Genomic DNA, 26,026 nt, shown 5'->3' on the forward strand with positions numbered 1-26,026 from the left:
AATAAACTATGCAACCAGGTAATAATTTTGAGCAATAAATACTTTTGCTACAGTAACCGTTAAAGAAACAGATAAATCACAGTAATTTCAACATGGCACTTTAGCCATTCAATAAATGGGTATTTTAAATTTCATTTGCTTTTTGAACTAAGTGCAATAATTTATAGAGTAGTCATTTAAAGATTAATGCTCAGAAGGGAGGAAAATCACTACACAAGAACAGAAACATATTATTTATGTATATTACATTGGGGTTTAATCTGCCTGTAGTTTCCATTATAAACCCGAGTTTTCCGGCATTTCTAATACAACAATAAAACGTGTGCTTTAGGCTAAAATTTGGCATTTGTCTCAACATTCGGAGATTCTAATTTTTATTTTATTCTTACTTTTTTTTTTCTTACATACTATGGCATCTTACATGTATTTAAAAATGTTATACATCACTAAGTAACACTATTAATTCAAAAGTTGATTTATTTTAGAAGTAGGTTTGTGACCATCGTTGATGCTGAAGCTTCTTAAGCTGGTTACCAAGGTTTTAACAATTGTTTGAAAATATGATTCAAAGAGTGAGGTAGAAGAGGGTTCAATGTCATGATAGCACCATTTGATTTCGCAGCTACAAAGACAGTAATATTGTACTAAATTGTGACAAAATGTGAGCCAGTTTATTAGAGGGTTCATTAAAATTTAGCATCTCCAGTTTGGCCAGGCTACATAATTTTGTATAGCCCATATTCCAGTACCAAATCTGCTAACTAATCAGTTCAGATGTTATTTATATGATAATATGGAGGCTTTTGTTATTTTGACCATGATCTCCTGAAGGTCACTGACTATTTTATAGCCCCAGTACCCAGCATGTCAATTAAGTGTAGAGTTCACATTTAAGAAATAGAGGTTGAACAAATGAATGCATGGATAATGGGTCAGTTATGGGCTGTCTGTCACCAACTTGTAAAGGTTATCCATCCTAAAATGTTTGAGTCATTGGTTAGAACTTGTCATTCATTTTGCCATTAAAATATAATGTAAAAGGTAAATTACTCCACAAAATCTTACTTGATTTCCAGTAATAGAATCACAATAGTCAGACAGAGGTTTGACCCATTTTCTGAAAGAACCTCCATCCCAGGTAGCAGATGTCCCTGTGGTCATGCTCAAATCCTCCAATGACAAGGATTTCACATAATGTAAGTAATTCTATTTTGGACACCGGATTTACTTGCTTTTCTTCCTCCCTTTCTTTCAAAAATAAATAATATTGAACCTTGGCTGGTGTGTTTAGAGAAAGAGGAAGGAAGAGGGAGTGCAAGAGAGAAACATCAATGTGAGAGCAAAACACTGATCGGGTGTCTCCTGCATGCCCCCTACCAGGGATCGAGCCTGCAATCCCTGCATGTGCCCTCACTAGGAATCGAACTTGCAACCTTTCTGTGCGTGGGACAAGGCCCAACCAACTGAGTGACACCGGCCAGGGCTATAACCTAATATTTTTAAAGGTTATTTCCAAATAAGTGAGCTCAAGATGGCTTTTAAAAAATTACAATGTTTTCTTTGGAACTTTCAGACCAATTCAATATGTAGTGTCTTCATTAATACTTGGATTTTATTTTCTTTATAATCATGTGTTACTTAAAAATGTGCTAAGTGCTTTCGGCCCTCGCATCCTCCTCCGTGTCCGCGTTCAGGGTGCTGTGGGCCATGGGAACCTGCTCCAGGCAGCTGCCTGGCCTCCGCTCCCTAGAAGCCTTTTGCATGTTTGTATTTTCCTTTCCTTCTCTGAGTAAACAGCCCAGTTCCTCCCATTGATCCTGTTTATATGATCCCATTTCCAGACACCATGCTAGCGGAGGTTCTCCCGGTTTTCATTATCCTCCGGAAAACGCGGCATCCAGAGCCGAGCACAGCTGCCCAGATGGCTGTGCCTCGCGCCAGAGCAGCGGGGCCTGTGATGTAGCCCTCGAGTGGATGATTCCCGTGGGTGATCTGAGAAGTCACTGGAGTGCAAGCCCCCTGAAGGCGCTGGCGGTGTTCTCACTCTTTCATCCTTGTGGACTAGAACAGTGCTTAGTACCCGGAGCATGCGATCTTTTTAAAATTAAGGGGTGATTAGATGAAAGAGGAGCTGGGGAGGAACCGAAGGAAAGCGAAGTTAAGTGGGGTCATTTAGTTGCTTCCTGTCGCTTTTGTCTCATGTTAACGATCCCAATCAACAACAGCAGCGGGTTGTGTGCTCTTGGTGGGCGGTGACACCATCTAGCCTGGCTGGATGTCATGTCCACCACTGGGAAGCGCCGAGGCCATTTGTACTGTCCTGTTGATAAGCCAGGTCCTGCTAGTAAAATGAGAAATTGAATGATTCAACTTGGTAGACTTGTTCTTGCGGATAATTAAAATGTCTTCACTGGGCCTTTTAAGATTTAAATTCATGTCATAGCACTCTTAGGTCAGTTTTGATCCTAGTAAAAGGTGTGTTCTTCTAGCAAGACACAACTTAACTTCCAGTCTTCTTATAAAGTGGTAGATGCCACAGGCGTGTGTGAATCGCCCACGGCAGCCATTTACCCAGCCGTTTAGAGCTTGGTTCCCTCCTGGGATTGAAGGGTCAGCAGTCACCCTGGTGTTTTACGTGCTCAGCATGCAGTCCTCTCGCTTTTCCACCTCCTCCTTCCTGGGCTCCCGGTGGAGCTGAGCTTGGCTTGGAGCTGCGCTGGTGGGCGCCTGACCTTCCTCTCTGCCTTGGGAACGGGAGAGGGACTTCTCCCTCCTGCTTTTCCAGCTGTGAAGTTCATTTGGCTTCGAGCACTGGCAGCATTAAAGGGCGGAGAGGTGTGGATTTCCACAACAAGGTGAAAACAACGCTGGAGTGGGGAAGAGGGCATGCCATGTTTTCCAGGACCGTATTCTGCCCAGTGGGATTTTACTCTGGTGTATTTCGCAAGGGTTTCGTCACTTTAGAGTGAAAATGTGGTCCTTTAGGGTCAGAGCCTCAGTTGCATGCTGTGGGTGTGACTAGGTGGACGTGCACCTGCACAAGCAGGTGGGCGCATATATGCACTCATAGACTTTGGTTAGGGTTTTAGCAAGCCACTGATTTCCTCTAACAGTGGTTCTCAACCTTCCTAATGCCGCGACCCTTTAATACAGTTCCTCATGTTGTGGTGACCCCCAATTTCATTGTTACAAATTGAACATAATTAAAGCATAGTGATTAATCACAAAAACAATATGTAATTATTTATGTGTTTTCCGATGGTCTTAGGCGACCCCTGTGAAAGGGTCATTTGACCCTCAAAGGGGTCACGACCCACAGGTTGAGAACCGCTGATAGAAACATTTGTTCTTTTTTTGCTGCTATGTTAGATGTAATAAACATTTAGGGAGTTATTATTTCCAGAGGTTGTCCAAGTTGACAAGAAATGGATTTGAGGTCCCCCATCACCCAGTAATTTTTTTGTCATCTGATTCCTTAAAAAAAGAAACCAAACCAAAACCCCATATAGTACTATGGTTTAGTCTCCTTCAGTCAAAATAGGAATTATGAGATGATTTCTAAAGTCATCATGGACCTTCACTATGCATCATAAAATTCATGCATAGTTTTTTATGACATTAGTTATTACAAATGTTAATACTTCAGAGAGAACAATAGTGTAAGTAACTGTTCACATTTGGTGCATGTCCTCAGACCTTTTCCTGGGCGTGCGCACACACATACACTTACACATGTTGGCCTACGTTTATGTTTGGTTTGTGTTTCACTGTTATACTTCACTAAGGTAGGGATGTTCCTTTAGCATTTATAATTTACAAACTCACTAAGAGTTTTAAATGTCAATGATATTTGTCATTCTTTTTCTTTTCTTTTTTTAAAAATATGTCTTTACGGATTTTAGAGAGAGAGAGGAAGGGAGAGGAAGAGGGAGAGGGAGAGAGAAACATTGATCTGCTGCTTCCTGCATACTTCCTACTGTGGATCAAGCCTGCATTTAGGCATGTAGGGCCTGACCAGCGACCTTTTGGCGCATGGGAGAACGCTTAACCAACTGAGCCACACTAGCCAGGGCGATATTTGTCATTCATAACGAAGGTGTCCAGATGTGGCTTAATGATGAATAGTTTAATCCATATACCAACTTTTATGCATCCACTTTCATTTTAAATTGACTTTAAAAATTTAAACAAAGTCATAATACCCTAATTTACAATTATAGGTTCGGTTTCAGTCACTAGTGTTATGTGGCTCTCTGGATATTGAACAGGGATCAAATTTTAGAGTTACTTCTCACTAAATGCTTCTTAGCATACTCTGCAAAGTGCAAAGTCAAAGAGCTTATCATACTCAAACAAGTATTAGGATATATTTGTACTTTGGGAAATAGCAAGTACTTTTCTAATGGACTCTTTGATTGTGTTCAATTTTGCATTTCTTGGTCTTTTGCAACATTTAGATGGAATATCTAAATTTATTGAATATAATTTTTTTTTTTTTTTGCAATGGCCAAAAAAAGTTCTCCAGTGCTAGGAAAGAGTCAAATTCTTGACGATTGAGGCATTTGCTCAAGGTTGAACCACAGTTAGGATTTAAACATGGTCGCTAAACCTTATCAATATAAAAATTGTGATATCTCATGATATGGTGTCTAGGATTTTCTTAAAAGTAAAATAGGGTGGGGCTGAGGCATGGGTGAAGGTATAGGTAAAACAAAACTGACCATGAGTAAATAAATGTTGATGCTGGGAAGTGGGAATTTGGAAGTTCATTATATGGTTTTCTTTATTTTTGTATTTTTGAGATTTTCTATAATAAGTTTGAAATGCGAGAGATAATAACTTTAGTTTAAAACATTGTGATATTTTAACCTTTAAGTCAGGGGTGGAGGATGGCTGCCCCGAGGGCCTTACCATGAAATCATTTGGGCGGGCCCTGCCAAGGCATTCGGGGTGAATTAATTAAATGTTTAACCAGATATAGCAGGCTAACTTTTAAGTCAATAATTTTGTATGTCCCTCGGATGATGCTATAATATCCAAATGGCCCTTGGCAGAAAAAAACATTCCTCTACTTTTAAGGGACAGGTTAAGGTTGAAATCTATCGCCAAGTGTGCTACTTGAGTAAACTATAAAGTACACAAAAGAGTCCACATGGGCATTGTCTTGAGTAAATTGTCTCCCCTCATTCCTCATTTCAAAAACTTAGCTGAGGCCCCATCTCCTAGGGACTCAGGATGGCAGGCTGATTTCTAAATCAGGCCATGATGATATCCCCCACCCGGTGCTCTTCTTCCCATGGGACCTTGACTCTCCTCCGGATGAGAGATGGGGGCTGTGCGGCCTCTTGCCTCTAGGAGAGCTTGCGACTGCAGCAGTAGGGACACGATCAGAGGCTGTGTGAGAAAGGGTAATACAGCTCCTGCTGGGCTCTCTGGGTATGCTTGCTCTTGAAACCCAACCTCCTGCTGTGAGGAAAGTCGAAGCAGCTACCTGGAGCACCCCTGAATGGAGTTCCAGCAGATAGCCCCCGCTGAGGTCCCAGCTGCTAGCCAGCACCAGCCTCCAGGTGCTCCAGCGAGCGTGTTCACCCAGGATGATGACCCCAGTCATCACCCAGCTGAGGCCCAGGCACCATGGAGCACACACACACCATTCCCGTGGCCGCCTTTCTGAATTCTGACCGCAGAGTAGGTGAGCATAATAAAACGTTTGTTGTTTTTGCAGCTAAGTTTGGGGTGATTTGTTACACAGTGGTAGTCACTGCTGCATAGGTTATTGAGGGAGAGAACAGTCAGAGTATGTTGAGAAGGGAGAGCAGAATCTTGCTTCTCAGAGATCCTCTCTTTTTACAACATGCCCCAAAGATAGATAGATACTATTTCCATCGACATGATGACTTCCAAATCAGAAGCTGTACTATGAACCATCAATATTTTCCCAAATGAAGTAGTTTGGGGCTAGGCCCTCAGGCAGAGCCCTTTAATTCTTATTTCTCTGCCTTCCCCTTCACCAGGACTTCCTTCTGCTGGAACTCAGGAACCATGGCTTCCTGCCCCCTCCCCCTAAACCAGAAGCAATTGAATTGGAAGTCTAATTTATACACTGGACATGGAAGGGGATGTCTTGGAGCCTTTCTCTGTCCATCTGACCTGAATTCCTGCTTCTTTATTATGTGGGCAGCACTCTTTATTGCTGACACATAGCTAGCCCTCTTTCTGTCTGATTCCATCAGGGCTTTCCACTCTACATTGTGCCATGAAAAAAAAAATATTTTTTTTCTGTGCTAAACAGAAAAAAATGTCACCCAGAACTTCCACTACATACCTATATGACAAGTCCATTAAGGCATATTTCATACGCTGCACACGAGTGTTTTGTCCTGGCGTATATCAACACCTGCTAGCTTTCACTGTAATGTTCCATTTCTCAGGCTCCGTGGGCCCACAAGGGTTTGCTATATTTTTTATTATATATATTTATGTCTTAAATATTTTATACAAGTCACACATACATGCATGATAGTAGTTATTAATTACTCTGCACATTTGTCATTGATATAATGTGGAATCCATCAGTGTCATAGTAATAGAATTTTCTAGTAGTCCATTCTGTTTTCTCTCCAAACATCATATAAGTCCTTACTTAGTGGACGGTTTTACAGCTTTTCCTTATTTGTGTAATATTTTTTACTTGAGGATGTGTTTGCTCTAAGAAATACTTCTTAATAACGATGGTAGTCTTTCCTTAAGAGATGAAATTGATATTTGCTCTACAAAAAACATTATTTTGTGGGATGTTCTGGGGGGAAAAAAAGAAAAACACGACCGGAAACATCACTGTACAAAAGCTTCTGTTTAACATCTCCTGTTCCTGATAAAACAGATGTTCTGCATGGAAACATTTACTGGGTCTATTATTTTAAGGGGAAGAGTTTTAACACATTGTATATCGAACTACCATCCCCCCCACCAAATTTCCTAAAAAGTAGTAAAAACACACTCAAATGTTTTATTATAAGTAACAAAATAACATGTGAAGATGAATTGACTGTGGAACATTTAATATGGTTGTTACTAAGTACCCACTTCGGATACAGGAACAGGTACATTTTGCACAACATACCAAAAATGTTATGTTTACAATATTGAGTGACAAAAGGTGCACTCAATAAATAAAAATGCAGATAAAAATGTACGAAGCTAGCAGAAAATGCCCTATCATGGACTATTACCTAACGAGGTAGAGACTTAGAGTTTGGGAAGAAAAGTTAAGAACCGAGGAAGGGGAGAGAGTTGAATCAGGCATTTAAAAATTTTTTTTTGATTTTTTGGGAGGATGTCTACTAGAGTTGGGTATTAATTAAATGGGCATTTCAGAGAAAAATTCAGAGGAACTAATAGAGTTCGTTATCACTGTGAGTCTTCCATACTGACTGCTGAAGAGGGCGACTTAGAATGAAAAAATGGCAAAATATACGTTTGCTTACCTTCTGCTATTTAAGTTGTGTAAATTTCTCTACGGGACGTTAAGAGGTTAGCTATCAGGGCATCAGGATTGGACTGCACACCAGGAACCTCAGAAATACGCACCCCTTCTGTTGATTACACCTGAGTCTGACGTCATGCCAATAGGACTTGGAATGTAACTCCAACATTTCCATACATTGTCCTGTAAGAGCAGTGTGTCAAGTTTGCCTGTGATGAGCAAAGATGGCAATAAAAAGCAGGACCTTACCCAGAGAGAAGTTCTGTGGAGCTTCATGCTACTCCCTGCTTTCATAACAAGTGAGGCCCCAGGACTAGGGTGAGTGGGTCCAGGACAGACTTATCTCTGTCCCAAATCATACCGTTCTCAGACCGAGGCACCCCAGTACATTCACTTTCTAGTCTGTGTCTGTCACTGGATTCCGGTTACCTGTTTACATTTATGAATTTACTCTGAGTTACACTTATTATTTTATTGCTAAGTTTAAAACAATATCGATCTAGTTTGGTAATCATGCTAGTGGTGAAATCAGCTACATGAGTAAATTGAACGATTAGATGGCACGTGAGAATTTTTATTGTTGAAGAATAACAGATGTCCCCCGCCCCCTTTTCTTTTCCCATTGATTCCTACCTACCTCTCACCTGCCCCTCCAAGGCCTTGAGTAACCTGCTCCTGTTTCCAGAAGGTTAGCTGAAACTCACAAAACAGTCTTCACAGAGTACATGTGCAATCCTAAAGAATGTGGCAATTGTTAACACAGCTAAATACCATCTGATATTACTTCAAACGTGTGTAATGTTAGTGATAGTACTCCTCTGGAACAGCCCATCATCCTGCTTATGACGTGTCGCCCGGGGCGGGGACTGGCCCTGGACAGTGGACCACACACTGGTGAGGGCCTCCCCGTCAGCACCCCGGTAGGTTAGAATTTTCCTCTATTTGGGAAAAATATCAGTGTGGTGGTCTGTCCTCCGTTTACTAATGTAACTCTTATTTTCCCGTGGCACATTCTAACGCTTGTAATGGCGCAATTGTCCTGTTTTGCTGCCAAAGCTTATCTCACTAATTATTTTCATCACAGGTAACTGGTTTAGTTTTCCTTTTCTTTTTCTGTCAAAGGGGATACCATTTTTTTTTAAACTGTAAAGTGAGAGTGCTATCCTGCATGGTTTTATCTCTGGAAGTGTTTGCTTCCTGTGCTTTGTCTTTATGACTTAACTAGAGGCCTGGTGCACAAAAGTTTGTGCACTGGGGAGAAGGGGAGGTCCCTCAGCCCGGCCTGTGCCCTCTCGCAGTCTGGGACCCCTCGGGAGATAACCACCTGCTGGCTTAGGCCTGCTCCTGGGTGGCAGCGGGCAGGCCCAATCCCTAGGTGCAGCCCCTGGTCGGGCTCAGAGCAGGCTGATTGGGGAGTTGGGGCGCCGGCCCCTGTCATGCACAGAGCAGGGCGGATTGGGAGGTTGCGACGCCACCCCCTGTCACGCACAGAGCAGGACCAATCAGGGCGTTGGGGTGCTGCCCTCTGTCACACACAGAGCAGGGCCCATTAGGGGGGTTGGGGAGCTCCCCCCTGTCATGCACAGAGCAGGGTCAATCACGGGATTGGGGAGCTCCCCCCTGTCACGCACAGAGCAGGGCCCATCAGGGGGTTGGGGAGCTCCCCCCTGTCATGCACAGAGCAGGGCCGATCAGGGGGTTGAGGAGCTCCCCCCTGTCACTCACAGAGTAGGGCCAATAGGGGAGTTGGGGCACTGCCCCCGTCACACACAGAGCAGGGTGGATTAGGGGGTTGGGGTGCCGCCCTCTATCACCCACAGAGCAGGGTCGATCAGGGGGTTGGGGCGCTGCCACTGTCACACTCAGGGGAGGGCCGATGGAGAGGTTATGGCTCTACCCCATCACGCACAGAGCAGGGCCCGTGGCGGGGGGGGGGGGTGTTGGGGCACCACCCTCTATCACCCACAGAGCAGGGCTGATCAGGGGGTTGGGGTGCTGCCACTCTCACACTCAGGGCAGGGCCGATGGGGAGGTTATGGCTCTACCCTGTCACACACAGAGCAGGGCCCATGTGCGGGGGGGTTGGGGCGCCGCACCCTGTCACACACAGAGCAGGGCCAATCAGGGGGTTGGGGCACCACACCCTGTCACGAACAGAGCAGGGCGGATAGGGAGGTTGTGGCCCCGCCCCCTGTCACACACAGAGCCGCAGGGCGATCAGGGGGTTTGGGCACTGCCCCCTGTCACACTGATCCCAGTGCTGGGAGGCCTCGCGGCTCCGCTGATCCCGGTGCTGGGAGGCATATTACCCTTTTACTATATAGGATAGAGGCCTGGTGCATGGGTGGGGCTGGCTGGTTTGCCCTGAAGGGTGTCCTGGATCAGCGTGGGGGTCCCACTGGGGTGCCTGGCCAGCCTGGGTGAGGGGATGATGGCTGTTTGCAGCTGGTCACACACCCTTCAGGGTGGGGGTCCCCACTGGGGTGCCTGGCCAGTCTGGGTGAGGGGCTGAGGGCTGTTTTCAGGCTGGCGGGTGACTGAAGCTCCCAACTGCTCCTTTTTTTCTTTTTTCTTTTTATTCTGGGCCAGCTTTAGCTCTGGCTCCAGCTCTGAGGCCTCTGCTGCTGAAAGCAGGTATCTGGTTTGTTTGGCTTCTATAATCGAAACAATGTATAACTCCAGCTCTGAGATCCCGGCTCGCTGAAAGCAGGTTTCTGGAGTTTTGTTTAGCTTCTATATTTGTTATAATGTTTCAAACTGCAAGTTCAGAGGCTGGCAAAGCAGGCGGGGAACATTGGAGTCCTCCGTCACTGAAGCAAGCAAGCCCCATGTTAGCTTGAAGCTGCCTGGCTGCCGGCCGCCATCTTGGCTGGCAGTTAATTTGCATATCGCCCTGATTAACCAATGGGAAGGGTAGCGGTCGTACGCTAATTACCATGTTTCTCTTTTAGTAGATAGGATGACTTCTCAGTGCACTTGCAACATCTTGCATTTACTTCACCTTTTTACTAGATGCTGGAAGTTTTTTCTTTTTAAATTTTCATCTAGAAAAATTCATTTGTACTCTAGGAGCCTGGTGATTTTTAGGAATACGAGATAATACCAAGTTAACTTTCCACTTTCCTAAAGACACTTGCAATTAGCCCTACATTATGGAATGCCCTGAATATATTCAGACCTTTAAAATCCAATCGGAACTCTATTGAAAAAGAAACTGAACACAAACAGGTCACTGTAAATTTTGTGTCCCAGTGACCAGCTGATCACACCTAGAGAATGTAGTCACCATTATCTGTCAGTATTCGTCAGTTAGATTGTACCTTTTGCTTCTGCATATAACATTGTCCGTATGTCAGGCTGTGGAGTTCAGAAAACAGTTCTATTTTAAGAGGCCAGAGCTCTCATTTCAAAAACACTTCAGTTTTCCCAGAAAATCTGTTTATCTCCGCCATCTCCTCCCACTGTAGCCGAGCGTTTCCCAAATCCCCCCGTCTCTGGTTACAGACCGACTTGTCTTGCTGTGTGTGCCACGTTTGGAAGTCGCATTAAACCAGCATCTGTTCTGTTTTAGGAGAAAGCCGATGCCAGCCCCACGTCACTTCAGCTGCGGTCCCAGATCGAAGTAAGCACAGTGGCTTTAATCATCTCGTTTTGCTTCTGCTTTTTATTTTTTAAGTGATATTCTGATGAAGCCTGACGCTCTGCCTGTACTGATGCTGTGAATTCTCTCTCCTAGGAGTCGCTTGGTTTCTGTAGCGCCGCGTCAACGCCCGAAGTGGAAAGAAAGTAAGTTTCAGGACCAGAAATTCTAGGAAAAGGGTCTTTCAGATGCTTGCTGAGGGGGATCGTGTTGTGTATGTTCTATGGAGCTTGCTGTCAGTTTCCTTATATGTTGTGTGTATGAGTACATGTACAGGGGTGGGCAAAAGTAGGTTTCTGTATAAGTACCCACTTTTGTGGGTCGGTAGTTAAATTACCAGCCATCATTACCTAGAAGATAAATCATAAGTAAGGATATGAAATAATAACAACAATAAGAAGACCAAATAATACAAATAAATACTACAATAATAAGTAATGACTGTAAACGTACTTTTGCCCAAGCCTGTCTATAGGTAGATAATAAGAGCGTGTTTTCAATTGTAATTTATTTGGCGACGTCTAACGATTCTGCGAAGAGTTACTGATTTCACACTGCTTATTGTGAGTGAACCTTAAATGAATACTTGGAAGTGAGCATGGAGAAAGGGAAAGGACAGTTAAGTCAACCAAAATGGGTTTTCTCCTTTTGCATTAGTTTGGGTCTACGATGAAAGTCATAAATGAGGAAGCAAGGTACAAAATTAAAGTGCATTCCAGGATAAAACCACGATTGAAACACCCTGTCTGCAATCGATTTGGTGGGTGACCTTAGAACAGGAGTAAATGCTTGTGACAGAAGGTGGCAGATGCTCACAGACCTTCAAGGTAATATTTTTGCTTCCTCATCCTAACTTGAACCCTGTCATTTTCACTCCCTTGGAAGATAATTCTATGTTATAGCTCGCATTTGCAGTATTTCTTTTACCTGGATAAAACAACACACATGTCTTTTTTTTTCTATGACCTTTCCCTTTTCTACTTTATTCCATTATAATTATGCTAGAATGTTCTATTTATGACCTTCCGAGGTTAAGAAATTTTGAGAAAGTCCACTTGTTTAAACAGACACTTCCTTTGGCACAGGGCCACCTATACTGTTTCATGCCAAGAGAGACATAGAAGTGGTTTAGGAATAAAGTATTTCTGGAATGAAAAGCACACGTTGGGAGAGCGTGTGTGTGCTTTACAGCGCAGCCCTGCCTAATCCGTCCACGTGTGTGTGCTGCTGGCTGTGCCGCTTCTAGGGGTCAAGGCTGCTTTGCCAAGCCTTCACTCTCAGTTGAAGAGGCTCAGCAGATCGGGTTCAGGACCGAGGCCCCTGGGGGGTGATGCGCAAAAGAAAACCAAGGCACTGCCCACTCAAGGTCAGAGGATGGATGGATGTGCAGTTATCATGAATTTTCTTTGTTTTAGTTGCATATATTCTCCCAGCAACTTAGTAATGTGGAGGAGGCTGAACTAGCCACAAGATGTGACTTGACAATGACCTTGAAACTGGAGGTACTATGATGTTGAGCTGAGCGTGGGCAGAAGTGTTAAGTGAGTGGGCTGTAGGGTCCCCTGGCCTACTTTGTGATTCAGGCTGAGAACTCAGGTGGTTCCCTCAGAATCTCCAAATCCTTCAGGAAACAAGAAATGTCTGCCTTTCCTCCTGAGAGGACGTGACTCACCCAATGTGTACTAATCTTAGGCTTGGTGTTTCTTCTTCCCCTCAATTGTGGGGAGTCATTCTTTCCGTGTTTGTATCCTTCACTTAGTGAAATGTGGCATGACTCTTGTGGCCGACAGAGAGACTGACAGCCTCCTCTGAGGTTAACAACAACAACAAAAATTGAAAGCATACATACAGGAAAGCTGTTGACAGACCGACCTCTTCATCTGCAGTACTGCCATCTTGTTTGTGTTCTTTCAAATGGTTTATTAAACTTTGGTGTTTTTAAATAAATGGACAGTTTTAATACATTTTGCTCTTCACTTTCTTATTAATAGTTTTTAAAAATCATGATTTTTTTTTTTACTTTAAAGAACTGTTGAAAAAACTGTTGCACTTACAGAAAATTTTCAATTGTGCAATGTATGTCCATATAACTTTTACGAAGACTCACTGATTTTCACACTCTTGCTCTCTCTTTTTCCTATATAGTATCGCTAATCATGATTACTGCCACATTCTTTGGGAGTAAATTGCAGACATCATGGCATACCCCTCTAAATACTCCAGCTTATATCTCCTAAGGACATAGACAGTCTCTTACAGCCACAATATAATGACCAAGTAGAGGCATTTTAAGACTGACTTTCCTAAAGTACAGTTTATATTCAAGTTTCTTTCATTGTCCCAGCAGTGTTTCTTATAACACTTCTTTTTCAATACAACACTTAAAAAAAATCATTCATTGCATTTACATGTCATGTTTCTTGTCGCATTTAATCTGAAAGGACTTCTTGGCTTTTCCTGGTCCTTTATGATGTTGATATTTTTAAGGAGTGTGGGCTGGTTGTTTTGTGAAATATTCCTCAATCTGGGTTTCTTTTTAAGATTCAGAGAACGCAGTTTTGATGGCAGTTTTGATGTTTTCTCCTCGGTGCCTCATATCAGTTTGTCCCATTATTGGTGTTACTGATTGCAATCATTTGATTGAGGTGATGTCTGTTGGGTTTCCTCTGAGAAGTTACAATTTTCCCTTTGCATTAAAAAATATTCTGTGGGAGGTCACCTGAGACTTTGTCTGTATCTTGTTCCTCATCAAACTTTTACCAAATAGTTTTAAATTCCCTTTAAAAAAAATTGATTGTAGAGAATGAGGAAGGGAGAAGGAGGGAGGGAGGGGAGAGGGAGGGAGGGAGGGGGAGAGAGAGAGAGAGAGAGAGGGAGAGAGAGAGAGAGAGAGAGAGAGAGAGAGAGAGAGAGAGAGAGAAAGAGAGAAAGAGAGAAAGAAACATTGATCAGTTGCCTCCCATGCTCCACCTGACTGGGGATCAAATCTGCAAGCTGGGTATGTTCTCTGATCAGGAATCAAACCTGAGTCCCACTGAGCCACAGGGGCTAGGAGATTCCTTTAATGATTCTTGCCTGAATCAATTTTAACTATGGGTCACAGAATGGTGGTACTTATTCTTAAATTAATAATTATTTTGGATTAAATCTTCCAAAAATGATTATTTAGAAAGATTGAGGTATCACTCTGGGCTCTCTAGGTCAGATTATAATTGGAGTAAGTTTAATGCAGTGTTTATGTTGAATTGTTTGTATTTGTGTACTTGAAAATGCAAATACTTTGAAATGCAAAATCCTGTTAGTCTTCAGATCCAAATGCTTGCTGGTAGCTTCCCAAGCCCTGGAGGATGACCTGGCAAACCAGAGGGTTGTGTCTGGTGCCAACCAAAATATCCCTCTGAGTCAGCAGTGTTGTTTTACGAGTAGAAATTGTCTTATGTTTTTTATTTGAAAGGCAAGAGAACTCAGTCAACAAAAGTGGACGAATCCTACAGCAGCCCCGCCCTTAGACGCAGATTGCACTAGACCACGTGGGAGTCGAGCCACTGGCCCTTGTGACTCCTGCCTTCCAGAGCTATGGTCCCCCTCACCCCACCCAGTTGTCTCAGGAGCTTGGGCACACCTTGCTCCTAACCTCTCCAGTATATAATTCACAGTACTTGTATTGCTTATGCAATGGAGAGGTTAGAGGCAAATTGAGTTCCTTAGCATTAAATAGCAGTTAAGACCTGCATTCCAGTGGTTCTCTGGGAACTAGGAGCGATTTTACTCTGATTCAGATATAAGCTGGGTCTCTGTTATTTATTTATAGAGCCAGGAGGGTTCAGAATAAATCTCCAGGCATCGCCTTAGCCACTATTCATAAGCTCTTTTCTACTAAGTCTTTCACCAGAGTTGAACATGCAGTGATTCAGGTTTCACTTTTTTTCATTACCTATGACTACACTTGAACTATTTTATGGTGAAAAAGTCCAAAAAAATATATAGCATGATGGAAGCGGAAGATAAATAAAAGGCGGGGAAGCCAGTAGAGCAGTGTTCTGGAGTGGAATAAATGGATGGTCCGCAGTTGGTGAATGTTCTGTGCAAGCATTCACTCCACTTGCACATGGCTTTGCTCACGGATTTGTTTCCCGGGCAAGCTGATGAGTCTTTTGATTCTTTTCTCCACCTCGAAAACCTTGGTCTTCACCTTCTTCTTCCTCCAAGACCTCAAGGAAGAAGCCCTTACACCTGTTACAGTTCCTCTCGCTCATCTGTGACTCCCTGGGGGCTTGCATCTCTGCCCTTGCCTTCCTCCTCCCCCTCTACCCCCATATCTGCTGTCTGCCCACTGGTGCCCTTGCATCGTCCTTGGACCCTCTCTCCAGGCAAGGTGAAGCGCCTGCAGTTTCTCAGACAGGCATGCTGTGCCTCTGAAATTGATGCTCCTTCTGGGGGTTGTCTGTCCCCCACTCTCACCGACCTCCCACCCTCCTTACCTGGCAGGCTCCACTCAACCTGAAAAATCCAGCTCTGTTCTTTGCTCCTCCCAGAGCAAAGAGTTGAGGTGAAGTGTCCTGCTGTTGGCTTTCCTGCCACTTTTGCAATGGACTGCGGTGAATGAGGGCATGTATGTAAGAGAGAGAGAAAGGGAGAGAGATATCCACTCAGCACTCAGGATATTTTATGTTAAAGTCTTCCAATAATGGATAGATGAGTGGGTGACTGTGTAAAAACATGCAGAGTTCCTTCTTCATCCCATGAAAATCTTACCATTCTCCAAACCCTCATCCTCTTTCTCTCCTTGCCCAGTTACCGAGGTCAATGGCAAAACAGTAACTATCCCAGAGACCCTCCCGCCTACAGAGCCTCGTTGCCACTGACTTTCCCATTGCTGCCTGTGACAGTGTGGCTTCTGCCTTGCGTTTTGCCCACTTCCTGCAGTTCCCTTTTGTCCGCTCACCCTTCTCTTGGGTGTTCCCCTGGGGCTTTTTATCCAGCCTGCGTGCTCTCCCAGGATGCTTACAGTGCCCATGGCTTTGAACTGCTGTCTCCAGGCACCTACTTCAAATCCCCATCTCACCGTGTCCCATTTCCCAATCCAGTGACCTGCCCGCTGCAGCCTCTGGCCGGATGCCGGCTCATTACTGTTGTCACCCCACACTATGCATCCCTATAGCACAGTGGTTCTCAACCTTCCTAATGCCGCGACCCTTTAATACAGTTCCTCATGTTGTGGTGACCCCCAACCATACAATTATTTTTGTTGCTGCTTCATAACTGTAATTTTGCTACTATTATGAATCATAATATAAATATGCAGGATGTATTTTCATTGTTACAAATTGAACATAATTAAAGCATAGTGATTAATCACAAAACAATATGTAATTATATATGTGTTTTCCAATGGTCTTAGGCAACCCCTGTGAAGCAGTCGTGACCCACAGGTTGAGAACCACTGCTATAGCAGAATTCATTACCCGTTTTTCATCTTCCTTCCTTAAAATTCCCCCATTGCCTTCACCCCTGAACAACCACTTGTCAACTTTCTGTTTCTATAGATTTATTTGCCTGTTCTGGACAGTTGGTGGAAATGGAGTCATAAGTATTTTCATTGATGAGCTTATTTCACTTAGCATAATGGTTTTAGGGTTTCACCACAGTTCATTCCTTTTTGTTATAGAAATGCCACATTTTTTTAAATTTGTTGATGGATGTAGAATTAGGGTTATTTTAACTTTTTGACTGTTAGGAATAATGCTGCTGTGAACATCTGTATACAAGTTTTTGTGTGGTCATCTGTTTTCTTTTTTGTTTTAAATCAACTTGAGATACAGTACACATACATCCCATACTAGTCACCCATTTAGAGTGTACAACCAAAAAGTGCTTCGTATATTCCCAGGTCTGTGTCACCATCACACGGCCAACTTACACCATTTCCATCACCTCAGAAAGAAGCCCTGTTAACGTTAGCATTTGCTCTTGATGACCCTCCGCCCAAAGCAACCACTCATCTACTCTCTGTCTATATAGAGTCACCTGGTCGGTACATTTCCTACAATGTGCACTTGCACACAAGGGCTTGCTTTCTTTTTGAAAGAATATCTGTCTGTTACAGCTCCATTAAGAATGGAGCTTTGAATCCAATTTTTAGTAACCTCCAGCCTCCTTGAAATATGTAAGAAACTATTTTACTGAGTTCTTTCCCCAGTGAGTCCTCCTCACTCTTCCTCATGAGCTTGTTCCTAGAAACTGCTGGGGGTGGGGGTGGGGGGCTCAGTCTTCATTTCTTTGCAGAAGCGCCCCGGGGGGCGGGGTCTGCCACTGTGGTCCTGAGGACTTTCCCTCCTGTGTGACCAGCTGGGGTTCTCTGTTCCTTCTCCTTCACCGATGAGCACTAGAGACCTGCTGGGGGTCACGGAAGGCCCTGGGGCGCAGACCAGACTCAGCGAGAGAACGGCTGCTGAGGCCTGCGCGTTTGCTAGGAAATCCAGGTCAAGCCACGTCCCTGGAGCTGAGGTGAATGCATCCTGTTTCCACATCCTGTTTGTGGCAGGGCTGTGGGTGGGGAGGGGAACACCAGGTTTTCCCGTGGGGGACGTGCACTATGGGCCCCGGCGTGAGGCAGCCAAGTGGAGGCGTGTCCTTCAGGGTAGTTCACACGCCGGGTTGGCCTGGTTCAGGGGGCTGTGTCCTCCTGAGTGCCCACTGTCCTACGTCGTCTGAGCCTTTGAGCTACCAGGGTGGGAAGGGCAGGCAGAGCCGCAAGCATAGGTTTCACAAAATAAATGTGCTGCACCAAGAACCAGGCATCGGCGTGCATGTTATGTATTTTTTTGCTTTACTCCATTTACCATCTGCCAAGGCTGGTAAACTGCCACCTGCCAAGGTTGTGGGTACGAGGGCAAGGTCACTGTCAGGGGTCGGTACTTTCAGTGCCCTCCCCGTCTGTGATTGATCATCTGAGTCACCTTCCCTCATGCCCCCCACCCCCCACCCGCCAGGCTTCAGCTCAGTTACAGAGATGAATGTGAGTCAGGTGGTCTCCAAGCTTCCTTGTGGCTGAGCCCTCTTTCATGTTGTGACCCAGTCGAAAGCACGCCCTGGGCCCCAGCTCTACGTAGCCTGTCCACCGAGGCAGCTTGCTCTCGTTGGTGTCGGCGTTGGTGTGGACAGAGCCTGAGCCTGAAATTTAAGTTCTGCTAGCTGTGTACTTAACTTCTCTAACCTCAGGTTCCTAATCGATAATGAGCCCAATGACATATCTCTCTGAGGGTCTTTGTGCAGGATGCCTAGTGCGGTGCTGGCATTTGATGTGGTGCCCATGTTGCCTTTGTTCCATCCCCACCTCCCCACCTCCTCTGTAAGGTGGGGCACTGCCCAGGACAGAGGCAATGTGACTGTAGTTTTCATCCTCAGTCTGAGCACATGGGGCCATACACAGAGCTCCTTGATGGCCACGGCCACTTACTAGTAAAATACGCCGTTCCCGCCTGAGCTTTCCTTTCCGTGCCCCAGAGAGGGGGCGGGGGCTAGGAGACAGCCACCCGTGAGGTATGTGTCTGTGCGGGCGGATCGGTGCCTGCTCACGTGTGTACTGCGTCGCACAGCATATTTGAAGGGCTCAACATTCCAGAGAGCACGGGCTCGGGGCAGGGCCAGCTGTGCCAGACTTCTCCACCTCAGCTGTTGCTCTGAAAACGCCGTTGCCTTTCACCCGTCTGGGGAATGAGCCTCCAGCTGACCCAGCCCAGGCTGAGCCCACACGCCTGGGCCGCATCCCTCCCATGCAACGGCCGGAGACAGACGTGATGGCCAGGAAGTGTTCAGTATGGAGTGTGGAAGCTGGCTATTCTCTGTCCTGCAGGTGAGGTCATCAACATATGGGGGCGAAGAGGGAGGTGGAGTGGGAGGGAGGCAGTCAGTACATAAGTACATTCCTATCCTGGCAGGTAAGGCAAGACCCAGACCTCCCATTTTTATGTGTAAATCTTTCTAACAAAACCATTATGGAAATGGTGGCTTACAGAGGTTTAGAAGGACTTAGTACGTTTCCGAGATCATGAAGGTCACGGTCACAGCCTTGGGGGAGGCAGAGGTGGACTCCTTTATCTGCCGGGCCAGGCCTTCTGCATAGACTCCACCTCAGGGGCCACGAAGACAGGTGCTTATGGAGGACCTGTAGTGGGCTCGGTGGCCAGGGAAGTTTGACTGAGTTCACCTTTTCCCGTTTCTGCTGTGCAGACAAGGTAGGCAGGCTCTGGGAGGGTGAGTAGGAGAGGGCAGGTGGCTGTCCTCTTACAGCCTGAAGAAGGCACGACAAGATGATACAATGTCGGGTGACTGCAATGCAGAGGAACTGCTGGAGGAAGGGCAGTCTGTCCCTGGGGGACAGGCGTGGGGTGGGGGCCACATAGACTCGGTATCAGTCAGGGCCCTCTAGGACCATGGTCGGCAAACCGTGGCTCGCAAGCCGCACGCGGCTCTTTGGCCCCCTTGAGCGTGGCTCTTCCACAAAATACCCCGTGCTTCGTGGCCCATGCACAGAAGTTGGTATTTTGTGGAAGAGCCGGTATTTTGTGGAAGAGCCACACTCAAGGAGCCAAAGAGCCGCATGTGGCTCACGAGCCGCGGTTTGCTGACCCCTGCTCTAGGAGAAGCAGATGTGAAGGTGGCCCAGGTGAGATTGATGATGTGGCGTGAAGTCAACAGGACTGGCATTAGGGGCAAAAAGGATGCAGGAAAGTGGAGAAAGAGGACAAACTGCCACCAACAAGAATGGGCTGAAACCCACGTCATCTCACCACCCCCCAGCGACCAGTGCAAGGAACCTGCAGAAGCACTGGTGTCCCTTGTTCCTCAGGAGCAGAACCGGCCGCAGGTCCAGGACCAGAGGAGCCCCAGGAGGGGACGCGCAGGAATTCGCGCCCTGCGGGCCTCGCTCTGCCCCATGCCACCCATGACCCAGGGGACACGTGATGATGCTGTGTCCTGCGCTGACCTTGATGCATAGAAAGAAAGTGACGACTGCTCTACTTCTGCTTACGGCATCTCACATGAACTCTCGTGTGGCCCACAGGGACCCGGCACTGTGCAGGGAGAAGGTTCTGGAAAAGCCCTCCTGCTGAGCTCACCTGCCGGACTGCAAGTCCACTGCAGGTCCCCCCAGGAGAGCTTGGGAGAGAGAACCGGGCGGTTTCTTGTTTCTTAGGCCAAAATGCAGGGAAGGCACAATCCAGGCAGAATCAGGGTGGCTGAGGTGGGTGAGTGCAGCACCTTTGGGGCTGCCTGACTGTCTGAGGAGGTGGGATTGGATGCCCCCAGGGGGCCGGCAGTGCGAAGGGGAGAGATTCTGAAGGTCTGAAACTTGGCAGAGCTTTTTTTTTTTCTCATGATGCATCTGCTTTAAAACTTATTTAATCCATCGGTTCATTCCGTCACCCAGTCCCTGAGGAGTGTCCAGGTACATTCTAGTCAACACTAAACCCAGCCAGTCCCTAACCTCTGGTCCAGAAGTTTTGTCCGAGTAACACCTTACAGTTAGGAGAACACTGCCTGCTTGTTTTACCTTATTGTATTCTGTATTCCTTTCTGAAATTCTCACTTATGAGACTGCCGTCTGTATCTCAGAGGTGTTGAACTGGAAGGTTAGGAGGGATGGGGAAGGAGGATGTTTCCCAGTACCGACTGAGTCAAACCGGGGTTCCAGGCACACCCACTTATCAGAGTTAGCTGGACAGCTTGTTGACCAGACGGCCCTCGGCCCCGCCCAGGAAAATGACCTGGATTCTCCAGATGGGGACTCTGGCGCCCTGAGCTCCCTCCCCAGGAGGGTCTCCAGCAGCCGGCTTGTTTACGAATCACTGCCCACCCGTTTCTTGTCCGTTGGGTTGAAGCTCTGTGGTTCTGCTCCACATCTCAGTCATCAGTGGAACCCGGGGCCGATCCGCTGACCTTGGCGGAGGTCATTTGTCATCCCTGGCAGCGCCGCTGGTATGGGATCACCTCTGGCAGCTGTCCATGCGTCACTTGGGATAAAGCCACAAGATCAGAATGGTGGGGATGGGAAGCAATCAGAGAGCAATGTGAGACCAGCCGGGGATGACACAGTACAGGGAGCCCTTAGTGGGTGCAGAACTGGAGGCGCAGGGATGTGGCACAGATGTGTGGGAATTTAGAATCAAGATCGGAACGTTGATGGGTGTTCACTAGACTTACAGTGGTGATGATGTCCCAGTATATACAAATAAGAAGTCATTGTGTTGTAGGCCTGAAGCTAACAACATTCTGTGTCAGTTATACCTTAATAAAAAATGACATCTGAGAAGACAGGTTAGTGTGAGTTCCCATTTTCATAGTATCAATAACAGGAAATTTCCACCTGCTGTTTCTGAAGGGGACCAAAAGTGAAGAGGACCAAAGGAAGGTTAGGTTAGCTATGGCTGCGGCCACTGTGGAAGGGACCTGGTCCTCTGTGCTGTGGCCAGGAGCCCCAGGCAGGCAGACGGCTCCCACAGCCATGCCCTGAGGTGGCCTGTCCCTGCGTCAGCAAGGTCAGCAAGGCTGGGAAAGGTCCCCTATGCCCACAGGCCCTCCAGCTTTGGCCTTCAGAGGTGGCATCATGGACTCCTCTGCTCCTTCAGAGCAGCTGACGGAAGATGGGCCGGCAGCCCGGGCCCCACATCCCTCCTCGGGCTCCTCTGCATCCAGACAGCACAGCAGCCAGCGTGGCCAGTGAGGCTCGGGTGATGGTGAATGGGAGCCTCTGTTTGTTTCCACTGGGAAAGTTCTGACCAGCTTCCTGTGCTGTCTCCATGGAAACTGACCGAGGAGATAATTGAATGGAGCCTCTCTTCCTCCCATGGCCCCTCCCCCTGCCCCCACCCTGAGGCTGAGGCTGGTACAGGCCTGCTCTTTGCAGCCAGTATCTCCCCACAGGTCCATGCAAATTTGATAAGAAAATCAAAGGCCGGTTTTCCTTACTGTGCCAACCTCCTCTGGGATAAGTTACCCCATACGCAGCCTGTACCAGTCAGGTGGCCTTCCGTCGTCACACCCGGTCTGGAGCTGGGCCCTGGGTCCCACATCCTGATAACCAATCAACCTTGCAGAGGGAAAGGGCAGACGCTTCCCAGACATCCAGCGGCCTCAAATCTAAGCCACATTTCCTTGCAGAAAAGTCGTTCTTGGACTGCGTATTTATTACAAATATGTAGTAAATTTTAAAGGGGAAGTAGAGGAAGGAATAATTTCCATTTACAGAAAAAATGTCAACAAGGCTGTTTACAGTCCACCCCCCCCCACCCCATCCCACCCCCCCATTATGTTATAAAAACTAGCTTTTGTGATAAAAAAAAAAAAGTGCTAAAACCCTGTTTTATTTTGCTTTTAACAGTTGAGTAATTCTTAAGATCTAAAGATCTAATGAAATTCAGAGTTCACATCAAGGCCATAAGCGGAAGGCATTTCGTTTTTACTGGTTACACCAAACCCAGAGTGAACAGAAGGTGGAATTCAAGGCCCTTTCCTTTTACACCTTGATGTGTTTGCCTGCAGAGGAAGCCTCAGAAGCCAGAGCTTCACCTGGGCTGTGGATTCCAGTGGCCACGTCCCAAACTTCAATGGCACTTTCAGCGCCTGTGGTTAGAGAAAGCGCAATTGATGTGGCTGTGGGCTCACGGCGTATTGCCTGGCACTGTGACTACAGGAGAGGCCCTTGCCTTCATGAATCCGGTATTTCAGTGGGAAGAACATCGGTCTGGGTGTCTGAAGAGCTGAGTTTAAGCTCCAGCCATGTGACATACAAGGGAAAGGTCACATGAACATTCCAGGTCTCAGCCTCTTCATCTGTATGATGGGCTCAATTCTTTTCAGGGTCTCTGTGAGCCTGAAATACGATGACATTTATATGAATATACTTGGTAAACCCAGACCCAGTGCTTCATAGAAATTGGTCATTTTTTCTCCTTCACCACAGTTAGGATTATATTTACTTAGGTGTAACCGAAACCTGGCTGCCGTGTTGAGGCAAATGGGGACATATATTTTTCACTTAGCAGGGAGTCTGGAGGTTCCAAGTCTGATACAGCTGCTCAAGGAATTTTTTCTCTCCTCTACCATCCTTACTATGTGACTCTCTTATGAGAGAATGACCACTGTGTTGGCATTGTGCCCATGTTTCGGTCAGTACCCACGGGAAGGGCAAAGGGCAAAGAGACATGTGAAAACTGAGTCAGTCCTTCTCGTTATGAAAACACCAGCTTTCCCAGAAACACCCTGCTATACAGTTCCAGTTACATCTTGGCCAGATGCTGGCACCTGGCCTTGGCGAGCTGCCAGCCAGCGTGGGGGAGGTGAGTATCTTAACGGGGGTACACAGCCACCCAGGCAGAAAGAAGATGAGCATGGATATTAAGGTGGAAGGCAACAGGCCTTCCCTCCTGCTATAACCACTCACTCAGGCATTCCTATCTTGCAGCCTGTTGATATCATCTACCCAATGATACTGTAAACCCCTGGACGGTGTGGGCCATGTGTGCACGCCTCCCCACAAGCTTTCCAGGGCTCCATTATCTACACCAAACAACACATAACAAACAGGAAATCCTCGTTGGTCGTTTTTATACGATGCTGCTCAGTTGCTGATGCCTATTTATATGAACTTACAGCAAAACAATAGTCTGCACCGTGTAGTATGCCATGGGGCGATCCTGAAGAGCTGGGAAGGCCGTTATGACTTTCCAGAGCTTTCACTAGTGCTGTCAGCAGCGAAGCTGGCATCCCAGCAGCAGGTGTTTGTCAACTTCTTAGGCAGTTCAGACCCACGAGTCTACAGATGAACACTAATATGGCCCAGCTGGAAAAGAAGTTTCTGGAAACTTGGGAGGATGAGTGTATTCTGTCCTGGCTTTGATTCTCCCTGGCACGAGCCCACTCCCCAGGGCATGTTCAGCTCTGCACTTCGGCACTGGTATCGCCCTGGCCTATGTGACGTTGAGGCCTGGACACAGCCCGGCCGTGGGCCTCTGGTGTGGAGAGGTGGCTCTTGGGTGCTCCTCAGGCACGAAACTCTTCAACGTCTGCCAGCGTCCTGCATCATTAACTTTCGGTGCCAGTTACCGGTGGTGAGTGAAAGGGCACAAACCTCGGTCAGTGCCCCTCCGTGAGGGATTTTCGGATTCAGCATGGGTGGGGCCTGCTCTTGGCTGGAGAGCTAGTCGGCCATCCCCCAGGTGCCAGAGGACCAACCCCTTCCATGTTGAGAAACAGAAGTGCCTTTTGAGAAGGACTTAGAGAGACTTGACCCCATAGGGGATGCTGAAAACCTGGCTTTTTTGTGTGGCTTAGCCTGTACAGGCTTGTTCTAAATACCATGCAAGTCACAATTGACTGAAACCTCTAGAAAACCTATGTGATCAGTAATTTTATTCTCTCTAGCAAGAAACTGGGATTCAGTGGGACTCAGTCACTTGTCAAAAGTTACCCAGCCCAGCCGGTGTGGGTCAGTGGTTGAGCGTCAGGTCACTGTTGGATGCCTGGGTTCGGGCTTGATCCCCAATAGGCGGTGTGCGGAGGACAGCTGATCAATGATGTTTCTCTCTCACCAATGTTTCTATTCCTCCGTCTCTCTAAAAATCAATAAAGGCACATTAAAATTTTAAAAAGTTACTGGTTAGTAAATGGTAGAGCTGAGCTTTGAACCCTGGTGGTTGGAGTTCAGAACCCACATTAGAGCCATTGTGCTGGGCAGCTTCCTGGATAGCGGTCCTTCGGATAACACTTTAAAATAACATTATTCATGTGTAAATACCAGTCAGTGTCCCTTACAACTCTACGTTGACATCTATTCAATCATTGGTGTGTGTGTGTGTGTGTGTGTGTGTGTGTGTGTGTGTGTGTGTGTGTTTTAATTGTAAGAAAAACATGAGTTACTTGTGTAAAGTGTAATCGAGAAAAGGAAGAGGAATGATCATATCCACCAAATTATTTGAGGGAAGTCAATGTTTAAAAAAAAAAAAAGGAGGAACCTCAGTGATTTAGAAACTGCTGGAGTCTAGGCAGTGATCCAAAGAATGGTTAGAAGAGGTCACAGTTAGGGGGAAAGCATGGCTTGGATCTGTGGCCCTGCTATCCCAGGTGTGCCCAACTCCTCAGCCCTGAGTCTGTGCTGTCAGGCCATTGCCTGGGACTCGGTACTTCAGACACCCACCTGCCTTGATTGTTTATGAAGGTGACTTTGTAACAAAAGCCAGAAAGGACAGGCTGGGGATAGACTGTGAAAATGAAAGAAAAGGCCTCGATAGGGGTGTTTTCACCAGTGACAGGATGTCACCAACGTTGTCATTGGTACTGGATATCCAGGGAGTTCTAACAATATGCCAGATTTTGGCAACAGAATTACTTTCAGTCTGAGCCAGTGAATTCGCAAAGCTGAATTCTGTCCTGTGTATGAAATCCAGCCCCTGTTGGCTGGGCAGGGCCCAATCCCCAGGGGAAAGTCAGAGAGGCTCATGGCGTGCAGGACTGAAGGTCCCACCCTGTGGCTGGGAAAGGGGCTGACCCTTGAATTTTTACAGTCAGTAGATACTGTGAACAGGAATGTGTTTCATATATATTTTTATTCAATAGTAGAGGTATGCTTCTAGGGTGGAAAATATCTCTGATACCCAAAGGATAATCAGAAATATGAAATTAAGGAATTACACTTTACAGAAAGTGATTTGTCACTAAATATGCAAAATATGACTGTGAGAAGTTAGTTATGTTTAAGTCAGAAAGAAAAGGAAAAGATTAACTACTAAAGAGCCCCCCAACCCTCTTACCTCCCTCCCCGCTCCCCCTCCCCCCTGTACGCGTACACAATTCAGTAGCAGAGGTCTCAGTCCTTTTTCCACGTCCTCAGGCAGACGCTG

At 46.3% G+C, this 26,026-nt stretch overlaps 1 protein-coding gene across 7 annotated transcripts in view; it reads left to right on the forward strand.

The window, feature by feature from the left end:
- The window catches only part of SASH1 (SAM and SH3 domain containing 1), a 220,390-nt gene that overhangs the window by 118,318 nt on the left and 76,046 nt on the right, over positions 1-26,026 (forward strand). For 5 of the 7 annotated variants that reach the window (XM_059700636.1, XM_059700633.1, XM_059700638.1 and 2 more), the window contains 2 exons: positions 11,058-11,108; positions 11,223-11,272. The exons of 1 other annotated variant lie outside the window; for it this stretch is intronic. In XM_059700636.1, the coding sequence (XP_059556619.1) occupies positions 11,058-11,108; positions 11,223-11,272 (101 nt within the window). The remainder of the gene's footprint in view (positions 1-11,057; positions 11,109-11,222; positions 11,273-26,026) is intronic. One more of the 7 variants, XM_059700634.1, reaches the window with a different exon arrangement.

The sequence above is a fragment of the Myotis daubentonii genome, chromosome 6 (assembly GCF_963259705.1).
Source record: "Myotis daubentonii chromosome 6, mMyoDau2.1, whole genome shotgun sequence".
NCBI classification, from domain to species: domain Eukaryota; kingdom Metazoa; phylum Chordata; class Mammalia; order Chiroptera; family Vespertilionidae; genus Myotis; species Myotis daubentonii.